The sequence below is a fragment of the Acanthisitta chloris genome, unplaced genomic scaffold (genome assembly GCF_000695815.1).
Source record: "Acanthisitta chloris isolate BGI_N310 unplaced genomic scaffold, ASM69581v1 scaffold12453, whole genome shotgun sequence".
Lineage (NCBI taxonomy): Eukaryota > Metazoa > Chordata > Aves > Passeriformes > Acanthisittidae > Acanthisitta > Acanthisitta chloris.
This window is the reverse complement of record NW_008664356.1, coordinates 18,317-31,870: the sequence shown is the minus strand read 5'-3', so window position 1 is coordinate 31,870 and position 13,554 is coordinate 18,317. Positions and strand designations below refer to the sequence as shown.

At 46.8% G+C, this 13,554-nt stretch overlaps 1 protein-coding gene across 1 annotated transcript; it reads left to right on the top strand.

Moving 5' to 3' along the window:
• Positions 1–2,797: 2,797 nt before the first annotated feature.
• PGPEP1 (pyroglutamyl-peptidase I) lies at positions 2,798–11,512 on the top strand (the record flags this gene model as incomplete). Its single annotated transcript, XM_009071322.1, has 4 exons — positions 2,798–2,850; positions 8,940–9,056; positions 10,185–10,417; positions 11,320–11,512. Coding segments are annotated over 4 exons (596 nt in total), but the record flags the coding sequence as incomplete, so codon positions are not given.
• Between the last annotated feature and the right edge of the window lie 2,042 nt (positions 11,513–13,554).

Genomic DNA, 13,554 nt, shown 5'->3' with positions numbered 1-13,554 from the left:
CCCCGAGGTGATGGGGGTTAGGTAGGGGACACCTTCCAGAGGTGAAGGAGGGTAGGTGGGGGATACTTTCCAGAGGGGAAGGAGAGTAGGAGGGGTGACTTTCCCCGAGGTGATGTGGAGTAGGAGGGGGACACCTTCCAGAGGTGATGAGGGGTTGGTGGGGGTCTCCTTCCAGAGATGAACAGGGTCTAGGTGGGGGAACACCTTGCAGAGTTGAAGGGGTTATGTGGAGGATCCCTTGCCCGAGGTGATGGGGGTAAATGGGGGACCCTGTCCCCAAGGTGAGGAGGGGAAGGTGGGGAACACATTCCCTGAGGAGGTGAAGGTGTCTGGGCTGGGAGTAGATCTGGAGATCTCCTCTCAAGTGAGGGGTTGGGGGGGGAGGTAGGTGGGGGACACCTTATGGAGTTGAAGGAAGATATTTTTGGGTCAGGATGGAGATGGAGAACTCCTTGCCCAGAGTGAGGAGGATCCTGTCTCTGAGGTGAGATGGTTTTGGGGGACTGGAGGGGGTAGATGAAGGGACCAGGGGGGTGTAGGTAGAGAAGCCCTTCCCCGAGGTGAGGGAGTGGGGTGGGTGACCAGGAGCTGCTGTCCCATCAGGATGTGACTCAGGAAGGGATGGAGAGAGGCACTAGACCCTGAGAGGCTGTTTGGGGGTGATGAGTGGGGGCCCAGGGGAGGGAAGGCAGAGTCTGGGAAGGTTTGGGGGTGCACTGCTGCATGTGAGGGCTGTCAAGACCTTGGGGTACAGTGCTAAGTGGCTTTGCAACAGCTTTCCTAACACTTGCCCAGGCTACAGGGAATTATATCCCTTTTTTCCACTCCTGATCCCCTCCCAGGGGTTCTCTGGTTGTGGAATGAAGAGAACTGAATCTGCCAAGGAGCAGGAAAACCATTTTGGGGGGGATTTCCTCACTACCCACCCCATCCTGAGCCACGAAGCTCAGGGTTGAAGTGACTCTGGGAAGAACAAGCCAGGGAAGGAGAGGCCCTGGAGCTGTCAGCCCCTTCCCAGGGGTACAAAGGCCACTGAGGGTGATTTGTGGGTGAGGCAGCTCTGTGACAAATGGGGAACTGGCTGAGAGCATTGAGGTCTCCCCGAGCAGCTGAAGCTGTTTGAATAGTGAGCTCGAGGGGCTCGTGGTGCCCCAGCATCAAGGGCTGTTGGCAGGGAGCAGTTTTGTGGAGAGGCAGAAGAAGCAGGTGGCCAAATCCTGCCTTTCCCAAGCAAATCCTAAGCTTTTTCCCCAACCCCAAATGTAGCTCAGAGCAGCTGCGCTCGGCGGTGACTAAACAAACTTGCGTCAGGGAATGTTCTGCTGCTTTCAAGGCTTCTCCTAGCTCTTTTTTTTATTTTCCCCGCTCTGGTTTCAGGGAAATCTCCTTGCAAAACATGGTGGTTGCCTTGTCAGCTCTTGCCCCTGGTTGATAATGTCATTGATGTCATGTTGGATTCCTTGGAAAACCAGGAGTGGTGTTGGGTTTGGAGCTGGTGCTGGAGGCTAAGTGTTATTTGTGCAGGGGTTCTTTTTTAGAAACTCGTTAAGGAGATAATCCCATCAGCATCTCTGCAGCTGGTTTACTGCTAATGAGCCTTGGAGGGCTCTGTGGTGAAGGTGGCATTGCTCCATGGCGTTGGATGCTACTGGCAAAGTTCCTGGAGATTTGGGATTTGGGATTGGGGCAGGGGATGGGTCAGAGTGGTGATACCCCAAGTTGTGTCTGTGCTGCTTTTCCCAATGGATTTGGAGTGAGAAGCTCAGATTAGCTCCACAGGCACCTGTGGAATTCCTTTCAGTGCCTGAGCTGGTAAAATGTGTTTCATTTCTTTTCTAAGACTGTTACAGTTTATTTTGGAATTCAGCTTAGCAGGTTGTGATGTTTATTCCCAGAGAGTCGTGTCAGAAACAGCAGAAAAGGCATTAATTTGCCTTATTCCCTCATGCTGCATTCACAGATTCCCTTTGAGAGCTTTGCTCAGAGGAGAACACACCAACACTGGGATTTTTCTAGGGAATATTTCCTTTGGGTTGAGGTCTGTGAGCTCACACTATGCCAACTCCTCATGTGCAGCATCACCTCAGCCTGTCGGTAGCAAACACAACATTTCCATTAAGGTGTCACTTAATATTTGTGGTCCCTCTCGAATCCTTTCAGGACTTGGACAGAATTTATGTCCCCTAATTGCATTAGGGCTGGGAGGGCAATGCTGACACTCTTAAATTAAAGCCTATCGACGTTACACCCAGATAAATTGCCCAACCTTTGTGTGCTTGCTCAGGAAAAGATGTTATGGATTACCAGTTAACTCTAAAGTTATTCATTAGGAATTTAGAGGTGCTGAGGAAGTCAACAGTTCTGTTTGTTTCCTTGGGTGGAATAATTAGGGCTAAAGGAGATCTTGGAGACAACTTGAGCAGGGAAGAAACACTTGAGACAAACTCAGAGAAGCATCTGCTGGGAGCTAAAGTAATCAGGAGTAGAAAATCTAATCTTGATACTAATTCCATGATATTGGGCCAGTTATCTGTTAATAATCAGTTTTTCTAACCTGGTCAGGAAGGCAAAAATCTCCTTCCAGAATATCTGTTGGGAAAAACAAGTTGTTTCCTTCACTGCAATATGAAATATTCCTGGGCAGGTTCTTAGGGGGGGGAAAAGAAATAAGGATTAGGTAGTAGAATTGGGTTGGTTTTTTTTTCCAAGATACCTAAAGCAAAACTCTTTGGAGGTGGAAGGTGAGGGAAAAGCAGTGAGGATGATTTGACCAGTGTGGATTTTTGTTCTCTTGCAGGGTTTGGGCCGTTTGGAGAACATGCTGTTAATGCCAGCTGGATTGCAGTGCAGGTAACACCTGAATTTCCCTCTCAGCAAGCTAAACCAGAGGATAGATCCCTGCAGATCCCTCCAGGTTTAGGTTTGCAGCTCCTTATAACTTCCCAGTTTATGGACTGAGCCCTGCTGACTGCAGCTATCCAGATGGTCAGTTGGATAATGTTTGATTCGCTGCTCAGGAAACAATCCCTTAGCTAGTAGAGTTTAATGAGATTGAGTTAATGTAGCTGAGGCAAGGAAGGAATTCCTGGCTTGAAGAGATGTTAAATGGGGCAGGGAGAGCCTGGAATCTTCCTCTGCCCTGGAGAATTCAAAGTAAACAAACCAACCAACCCAGAAGAATTTGGATGGTTTTTTTCTCTCAGCTCTTAACTTGAAGCTGAGCCTGTTGGTTCACCTTTAAACCAAATCTCATCCATGAGGAGACTTCCAGCTGGTAGTTTCATGCAGGTGAGTGTCCTGTGGAGTTGTCAGAGGGGCAGAATTCTGATTCCAAATCAAAGCAGCCAATGCTGCCTCTTTTCTGCTCTTGATTCCCTCCTTGGGTGCAGCAGGGGCTGGAGCAGCTCCTCTCTGCTTGGCTGATGGAGTTGGACCTTGCTGGGGACAGGAGAATTCTTGGGGAATCACTGCTTGAGCAGCTCCTGTCAAGTTCACACCACTTGTAGCTGCATCTGTGTTAGCACATTCAGAAAGTCATGGAATAGCTGCAGTGGATCCAGAAGAATCATCAAGTCTAACTCTTTACCCTGCACAGGACACCCCAAAAATCTCACCCTGTGCCTGAGAGATCATCTCTGTGACACTGCTACCTCCCAGCTGAGGCAAGAGGAAGGAATTCTGCTCTTTCTCCATGGATTGAAGGTTTCTTGCTGGCAAAACACTTAGCCAGGACAGTGCAGCCACATTATCCCACTTCTTTATCACTTCTGCATGTGGTTTAATGCAAAGCTGTTGGGAATTCCATGGTACCTTTTAGTCCAGTTGCCCAGGGAATTCAATCTATTTTTCTCCCCAACCCATCTCTCTCCCCTTCAGAGCTCTGAGATGAATATCTCCTTTCCAAATGCTTTTAAATTAGATCACAAACTAATCAATTACAGCCAACTAATGTCCAGCTGTCTCATGTGGAAGGAGACAAACCCTTTGCCTCCAAGAGCTTTTTGGGGGTGAAGAGGTTTGAGTTAGGGTTTGTTTGGGAGGAAAATGCAGGTTGTGGGTGGAAAAAAAATACAGAGTTGGGACTAAAATTCAGGGATGAGGCTCATTGGGTTGGGTTGTTGTTCCTTGTGTAGTGTTACTTCTTGCAAATAATTAGTTTTATGATGGAGGAGACGGAAAAATTCTTTGGTTTAGAGGGGACAGAGAAATACTTCTGGTTTAGAGGGTGTTGTGTTGCTGGAGCAGGAGGAGTGAGAAGTGCTGTGATGTTGCTTACAACAACATGACCTTCTCTTCTTCCCAGAGAAGAATTTCCTTTGGCCCTCAAATATTTCTCTTATTTATGGAGCTGGGGCTAAAGTTATCATCTGCTTTTTAAATCCATTTTGAGGGCCTTGGGCTGCTTGGAGAGTCCAAAACAGACTTGAGGATGCTTGGAGAGTCCAAAACTCAGAGTGAAGTGTACCTGGGGAGTCTAAAACTCAGAGCTGGGGATGTTGTTAGTGTATAAACTCAGACTTGGGGATGCTTGGAGAGTGATACTCAGAGTTGGGGATGCTTTGAGGGTCTAAAACTCAGAGTTGAGGGTGCTATGAGTATAAAACTGTTGGGGATGCTTTGAGTGTATAAAACTCTGAGTTGGGGTTGCTTTGGGAGTCAGACTTGGAGGGGCTTAGAGAATTTAAAACTCAGAGTTGGGGATGTGAGAGTTTTAAAGTCAGATTTAGGGATATTTTGAGTGTATAAACTCAGTTGGGGATGTTGTGAGAGTCTAAAACAGACTTGGGGATGTTGTGAGTGTATAAACTCAGAGCTGGGGATGCTTGGAGAGTCAAACTCAGAATTGGAGATGATCTGAGGGTCTAAAACTCAGAGTTGGAGTGTTTTGAGTGTATAAAACTGAGTTGGGGATGCTTGGAGGGTCTGAAACTCAGACTTGGGGACACTCTGAGGGTCTAAAACTCAGAGTTGGGGATGCTTTGAGTCTAAAACTCCAAGGTAAGGATGCTTTGAGAGTCTAAAACTCAGAGCTGGGGTGTCTTGAGTGTATAAAACTGAGTTGGGGATACTTTGAGAGTCAAACTCAGAGTTGGGGATGCTTTGAGGGTCTAAACCTCAGAGTTGGAGATGCTTGGAGAGTCACACTCATAGTTGGGGAGGCTTTGAGTATAAAACTCAAACTTGGGCATGCTTTGAGGGTCTAAAACTCAGAGTTGGGGATGCTTTGAGTCCAAAACTCCCAAGTTGGGGATGCTTTGAGAATCAAACTCAGACTTGGGGGTGCTTGGAGAGTCTAAACCTCTGAGCTGGGGCTGTTTGGAGAGCCTAAACTCCACATCTACCTCCTCCTGCTGTTTCCTCCCACCCTCAGCTTGGAGGCAGCAGGGAGGATTTGCCTTTCCTTCCCCTGTCTCAGCCCCCAGAGGCCCAGACAAAAAAGGAACAGCATGTCTTTGAGCCCAGGCATTGAGGTGGGCATTGTGCAAGTTTCAGACGGGGACTTCATGGAGCTGAGTGGACACAAAGCCTTGTCTGAGTTTCCCCAAGCCCAGACAGTGTGATCTGCATTTTAATAGCAGAAAAATCAATTAAACTATCTTTCTAAATCCTTCCTAGCTTTAGGGCTAAGCTAGTTCTGCTTTATTACATCTTTTCTTAGCCCTGCAGCACCAGGAAAAAATTTGCTGCTTGTTTTTTTTTTTTTTTTTCTCCTTGTTTTTTTGGGGGGGTTTATTTAGCTTCTTACACACAACATGGATATATAGGGAGGGTGTTTTCCTAGGAATCTCTGGTGAGGCTGTTTGGGTTGGAAAGCTGACTGATTTTTACACATGGGTACCTTAAAGAGTGGCAGGAACAATCTATTCATGATCCCGAAACAAAACATTGGATACTTTTCATTCCCAAAACGCTGAAATGTTTAGATTTTTATTTTTTTATATATATCCATGGGGGAAGAGAGATTTCCTCTAAATTCAGCAGGCAGAAAAAAAACCTCCTTTCTGCTTTCCTTTAAGGCTGACAGCAAAAAAAATCCTCTGATAATGTGGATTAATTCTGTTCTGGTTGGAATATTTCCTCTGAGGAATTTTGGCTCTGCTTGGGAATGACTTTGATTTGGAGAAGGTATTGAAAGGAGCTTTTTTCCCTGAATTTTCTGCCCTCTCAGCAGGACTTAGGTGTAGGTACAGGTGTGTTTTGTGGGCTGTGAAGCTCCTGAGCTTCTGCCTTCATCATCCCCAGCCCAAAATGCTTCTGGCTGAGAGGAGGAGGAGGAGGAGGAGGAAAGAGGTCAAAGTGCATTTTGACATTAGGAAGGACAATTGCTGTCAGGGTGTCTAGACAGACCTGATAAGGATATTAGAGGCTGACAAAGAGCAGCATTGTGGAGGGGTCAGGGAATGGGTCACACATGCTCATTGCTCTGTGTTTGGCAGGTAGACAGAGCAGGGAGGGGGGAAGAAGTTGTCGTGGGGCCTACAAACATCTTCATTAACGACCCTCAGGGCTTGCTTGGGTTGGGAAAGGGCAGGTTTGGTACTGGGTTTGGGGTTTGGTACTGAGGGAGGATGTAGCTCATCCTTTTGAGGATTATTTTTTTTTGCAACTAGGCAAACTTTCCAAGCTGGAATTTCCTCTTTAGGAGCTGTTTTCATTGCTGGTTAGAGAAATGCTGCAGAATTCCAAGTAATTAACCCTCCTAAAAGTGTTTATTCTCTTCCTAAAGAAGTTGATTTGAGTCTGAATCCTCTCATTTGTAAACCCTTTTCTTTCTGGACATTCCCCATCAAGCAGAGGAAGGGTTGGAAGGCAGATTTGTGTAAAGAAGCTGTGATGAACCATCACTTGCATCCATCTCTGGGAATGAATGTCTGTGTGTGCCAGACACTAATCAATACAGCAAGGCTTTAATATCAGCCTTGCCCTCAGAGCCAGTGATTTATCATCGTTGCTCATCTCTAAGTCTCACTCTTCCCTTTTCTGGGTGGGTTTAGTTAGCTTAAATCTCATGTCCCTCTCGTGGTTTGTCTGTACCAGTGTGAAAGGTGTTTGTTTTTACCCCTTGGTAAAGAGCCACTTGTGCTGATAACACAGAAAAATGATCCTCAATCTGCTCCTGGTGATGGGGGAGGCCAAAACTCTCCACTTGTCTTCTCCTTGCAGCTGGCTTGAATTTTTAATGGCTCACCTAGGGGAATATGAGGATGGGAAGTGGAAAGAGCTGATTGCTCTCCTCAGCCTCAAGTTTGCAGTGTGTGCAGGGAAACAAAGCCTAAGAGCAGCTCATGGCTCTGACCAACTCCAAACCTCAAAGAGAGAGAACTCAAGTTGTTCAGGAATGTGATGAAATGTCCTTTGGTGGTTTCATGGCTTTTACTTTGCTGTTTCTACCTCAGATCCATAGGAACAGCTACAGGAGTTTATGGAGATGCAGCCCTGGAGTGAGAGGTGTGAGGGTACAGCTCCTTCTGGCTCCAGGGACAAGGATTCACTTGGCAGAATCATGGAATCACACTCTGCTTTGGGTTGGAAGGACCTTAAAGACCATGGAGTTCCACCAGGGACACCTTCCACTAGCCCAAGTTGCTCCAAGCCATGTCCCAATCTGGCCTGGAACACTCCCGGGGTGGAACAGCCCCAACCTGTGCTACTTGTAGCATCTTCCCAGAGCTGTGGGAGGATCTGACTGTTGCTTTAGGCATGTGCTGTCACTTGTCAGCCTTGAAAAGCAGCTGTAAAGGTTTTCAGAGTGCCCCAAATTGTTGTCTTCATCAGAGGGTAACTACATCCAAGTTAGATGCTGTAGGAATTTATTCCATGCATGGCTGGAGTGGGTTCTGGCACTGGAAAAGAGTCTCCTGCTGTAACCTGGCACCTGATTTTAGGCTCAGCTGATGATTTTTAAGAGCATTTTCTCTCAGAGGTTTCAAACCATGTGGGTTTGTCCTTGAATTCTTGGCAGTTTGGGCTTGAAGGCTCAGAGGTTTCACTTCTGAAGTACCAATGGTCAAACTCACTGGACCTTACTGGAGTGAAGTAAGTTGGAACAGAAACCAAAGCAGAGCAAGGGAGAATCATCCAGAGCCATGAGGGAACTCCCAGTGTTGGGATCACACAATGTGCTTCCCAGTCTGGAATACTGGGAGGAAATACCTGATCCCTCTGATTTTAAAGCCTTTGCAAGGAACTGAACTGACACTTTGTGCTTTCAAAGCTGTAAGGGAAATTGGCTCAGTTTATTGCCAGGATATTTGGGATGTTTTCCTGACTTTAGCTGGAGAGGGAGAAATCATTCACTGCCTTAGTTGAACCCCCAGTGCTGTCACCAGCCCTGAGAGCTCTTCAGCTGGAGACATGGATTTCCTCTCCAGACCAACAGTGCTGATGGATTTAATCCTTCCAGTCCTACCTTCCCTACTCACTTCTTGAAAGAATTAGGGATTATGACTCTCTCCCTCTATAAATAACAGAGCCAACCTTCCCCTGAGTGTGGGTGTTGCTGATTACTACTGTCAGTTAAATGTTGATCTCTCTGTCACCCATCAGAGCCAAACAAACTCTTCTGTGGGTGCAGACTGTTAACACAGGTGCAGAGTTGCTTTTGTTCTTCCCATCATGGGCTTTTTATCACTGTGGTTGCTGTAAACTCCCTCCAGGTGCTGTTTACAAGGTTCTACAACTAGTGTAAGCTGATGTTACTCCCTCACTCTGCTGTTAAACCTTCCAGGAGGAAATTCTCTGCTCACCTGCTGTCTAACCATCTTGGGTTTGGTGTTCTCAGGAGCTGGAGGAGCTTGGATTGGGGGGTGATGTAGTTCTACATGTCTATGAAGTCCCTGTTGAATCCCAGATAGTGCCATTAAACCTTCCAGGAGGAAATCCTCTGCTCATCTGCTGTCTAACCATATTGGGTTTGTTGTTTCCCTGATTGTTCTTAGGAGCTGGAGAAGCTTGGCCTGGGGGATGATGTGGATCTACATGTCTATGAAGTCCCTGTTGAATACCAGACAGTGCAAAGACTCATTCCTGCATTGTGGAAGAAACACAGTCCCCAAGTGAGTGAGTAAAGGGAGGAGGATTAAAACCACCCAGCAAAGGGTTGAAAGCTGCACCAAGCACCACATGAAGTCTCATTTTTTCATGTATTGCTCAACCTGGTAGTTCCTGCCTGGATCTTTTCCTCTTTTGTAGTGAGAACATGTGAATTTGGAGGATTTTCCAGCTCAGAATGCTCCGATTCATGGGAGCAGTTGGTGGGAAGAGGCCACTGCAAAGGGCTGTCTAGACAGCTCGTGGTTAGGCTGGGCCACCTGGGCTCCTCCTGGGCTCTTCCTGCAGCTGTCAACGTGCCAGGATTCAGCTGACCCCAATTAAATCCCAATTTAGGTCAGCAGGGAGAGAATCAGGAAGAATTGGGTTGTGCTGAAGCCATGATAAAATGCCACATTGCTCTGATACTCCTGGAACAACTGTAGCAACTCCTTCCCATCCCTGTAGCAATTCCATCCCATCCCTGTAGCAACTCTATCCCTGTAGCAATTCCATCCCATCCCTGTAGCAACTCTATCCCTGTAGCAATTCCATCCCATCCCTGTAGCAACTCTATCCCTGTAGCAATTCCATCCCATCCCTGTAGCAACTCTATCCCTGTAGCAATTCCATCCCATCCCTGTAGCAACTCTATCCCTGTAGCAATTCCATCCCATCCCTGTAGCAACTCCATCCCTGTAGCAATTTCATCCCATCCCTGTAGCAGCTCCATCCCTGTAGCAATTCCATCCCATCCCTGTAGCAACTCCATCCCTGTAACAGCTCCATCCTTAGAATCACAGAATCCTCAAGGTCAGAGGAGATCTCTAAGATCATCAAGTTCAACCCTTAACCTGCCACTTTTTATTTCTTCCATAATCCTCTTCCTTAACTGGGAATAGAATCATGAAATCCCACAGTGGTTTGGGTTGGAAAGGATCTTTAAAGGTCCTATCACAGTGTCATTGAGGTTGGAAAAGACCTCCAAGATCAATCACCACCTTGTCAACTAGACCATGTCCAGTTGTTGAGCCTCCTGCCATGGGCAGGAATTGTGGATATCCTCAGTTGGAAGGTCCCACAAGGATCAAATTGTTGATTTTTTCCCATAGTTGCTATGTGGGTTGACCTAACTTAGTCCTTTTTCCTTGCAGCTGGTGGTCCATGTGGGAGTTTCAGGCATGGCTACAACTGTCACCCTGGAGAAATGTGGCCACAACGTAGGGTACAAAGGGTTGGACAACTGTCGTTTCTGCCCAGGCTCCCAGTGCTGTGTGGAAGGAGGCCCAGAATGCATTGACTCCATCATTGACATGGACACAGTGTGCAAGAGGGTCTCAGCACTGGGGCTGGATGTCACTGTCACCATCTCCAAGGATGCAGGCAGGTAGGGAATGCCAGAGATCCATGGGGATTGGGTAGAGGCATGGAATCACAGGGTGGGGTGGGTTGGAAGGAGCTTAAAGGTCATGGAGTTCTATCCTATGTCATAGGCAGGGGCACTTTCTACTAACCCCGTTTGCACCCCATCCCCTGGAATAGAACACTCCCAGGGATGGAGCAGCCACAGCTGCTCTGGGAAATCCATTCCAGTGCCTCAGCACCTCCCAGGGAGGAATTCCTTCCCAATATCCATCCAGCCCTAAAGCCATTCCCTGTGTCCTGTCCCTCCATCCCTTGTTCCAAGTCTCTCCAGCTCTCCTGGAGCCTCTTAAGGCATTGAAAGGGGCTCTAAGGTCTCCCTGGAGCTTCTCCTCTCCAGGCTGAACACTCCCAGCTCTCCCAGTCTGTCTCCAGCCCTTGGATCCTCCTCTGGACTCACTCCAGCAGCTCCACATCCTTCTGATGTTGGAGCCCTCAGAGCTGGAGACAACCTCATCTTGGCACCATGTCCTGCATGTTCCCTTCATGCTCAGCTCTATTGATCCCTACAAGCTTTTCATGGAATCATTTAGGCTGGATAAGATCCTTGAGTCTCAGATCCTTGAGTCCAACATTCCCCCCAAGACTGCCAAAGCCAATCCCTGTCCCAAGGTGCCACATCCACATGGATTTGAAGCCTCAGGCAATGCCACCTGCTCTTCAGTGACCACCTAACCATCATAGAGGGGAAAAACGAGACATCTTCACCTTTTTTTATCCTAGACTTGATCAGAACAATCCCAAAGCCACAATTCCAAGCTTGAATTCCACCTCCTCCCACTAAATCCCAGGATGCTGCTGAAGAAGAAGAAAATCCTCCTTGTCCTGTGCTGGTTTGGGTAATTAATGTGTGTTTTGGCATTTCAGGTACCTCTGTGACTTCACTTATTACACCTCCTTGTACCAGAGCTGTGGGAGATCAGCATTTATCCATGTGCCTCCCTTGGGAAAACCATACTCTGCAGAACAGCTGGGCAAGGCCCTCCAGGCCATCATAGAGGAAATGCTGGAAGTTCTGGAGCATTCTGAAGACAAAATCAATTGTCAACATGAACATTGAACATTGAGCAGAAACTCTCCTGGTATTGCACTTCCCAAATTTTTCCCTGGTACTTAGGGGGGGAAAAACAAAACAAAACAAAAGGAGTCTGAAATTCCAGACTCAGAATTGGAGACTTCAAAAAAAAATACAAACAAACAAAAGGAAAATTCTAGAAAGAAATGGACTTTTTTTTTTTTTTTGGGCAAATCTATGAGTTTCAACCTTAAGCAACAAAGGATTTCAAGTCTTCTTTCCAACATCTGCACCTCCTCATTCCTGAGGGACTGAAATGTGTGTGCTGGGAGCTCCATGTCAGGCAGGTGATGGATATTCACCTGTGGAATCTGCTCCAGTGGGAATTTCCTCAGCTGGACTTGGCCTTCAGGTGCAGAGAATCCTCACCCAAATCTTTGCTGACTAGTTCTTGGGTGGAAAGGTTTGTTTTCAGTTTGTTTTGGGTTTCTTTTTCCACTCTTGGACCTGAAGTGAAGGCAAAGGCCAAGTGGAAGGAGTGAGAATGGTGTGGGGATTGACTTGGAAAAGAGTTTGGAGGAGATGAGGAGTCTGAGATGGTTTTGGTGAAATGGGAAATGATTCAGGCACTGATTCCTCACCTCACATCATGCAGATGTTTGTGGGTTTGCTGGTTGAGGGGAGCTGCAGCTGGCAGAGATGTGCTTTGGGTTCCTTTGGTTTGTGTTGGGGTTTTTTGCAGCCTAATTCCCTTCAGATATTCCCAAATTTCCTTTTTGTGACTGGCTCTTGGCCACTTTCCTCTCTCAAGTCCCTCCTGGACCAAACCTCTGTGTGTGTCTCCACCAAACCATTCGTGGTTAAAGAGCCACTTTCTCCCCAGGAGATCTTTATCCCTGGATTCTTGGTGCTAGTTGTTGTTTTTTGAAGGTGAAGGTTAAGTCCTTTATAACTTCCTGAGTTATAAATTTTTCCCCCTTCTTGGTCCAGCTTAGGATAATGTTTAACCCAAATCCCAAGTTCCTTTGAGGAGAGGCAGAAAAATACAGGTGAAAAGTCATCCTGCCAAGTCAGATCTCAACCTTTCCACCTCATCCTGTTGGAAACTAGAGGCATTGGGCTGAAAACAAGGAATTTGGCTTGGGATGAGGATTCCAAACTCTTCCTTAGTGTCACCCTCCCAGTGGGAAAGCTCCAGAGTGAGCTTGGGTGAACTTCTCCAGGAGTGATGTGAGGGAAGGATCCATGTAGGATCCAAGCAGGACTTTCCAAGTGGGTGATGCTGGTTGTGTGTGGAATTTTGCTGCCAAATGAGATGATCCCAACAAAACCCAGATGACTTTCCAGAAGGAACAGCCACCAAACTGGGACAACTGAGGCCCAGTTGGTCTCGTTGAGGCCGTGGAAGCGACGAAGTTTGATGTGATCCTAAGACTTGCAGAAATATGTGTCTATCTCTAAATTCCAATGTTTTGGAAGGTTTGAAACCACCTGGATTTTCCTTTCTCTGATGCCCAAATGATTTTGTTTTAGTAGCTCTCAGGGAGAGCTGTCCTGGAGCTGCTTTTGGGCCACCAACTCTTGGCTGACCAAGGCCAAACCACTTCTTGGACCTTTGAGTGAGGCCAAAACCTTCTGCAGCTCCAAGAACTTTGCTCAAGGCTCCTATGGATGAAGAGTTTGGCCTCAAGGCAATGAAATTCCCTTCTGGATTCCCTTTCCAGGCTTTCCTACCTTAAGGAATTTCCCTTCCAAGGGAAGTGTTCTCCTTCCCACCCAACCTGAGGTAGCACTTGTCAGACTTTGGGCTTAGTAATTTATTCTATTTAAGATTTTTGTTGAGATTTTTGTGGTTTGACTCATTTTTTGTTTTGTGTGGTCGTTAGTTGAGCTCTTGTAGTTTTCTTCCTTACTTTTTTGAGGAGTTTTATCCTGGATTTTCTTTTTTTCTTAGCTGCTAAACTTGGGAGAAAGGAATTTTTCCCAGTGTTCCACCAAGTTTGGTGAGTGACTGAAGTAATTTGTTGGGAAGGTTATTTAATTCCCCTGTAATGTAGTTATGGATAAAATGGGAGTGGAAAAGCAAC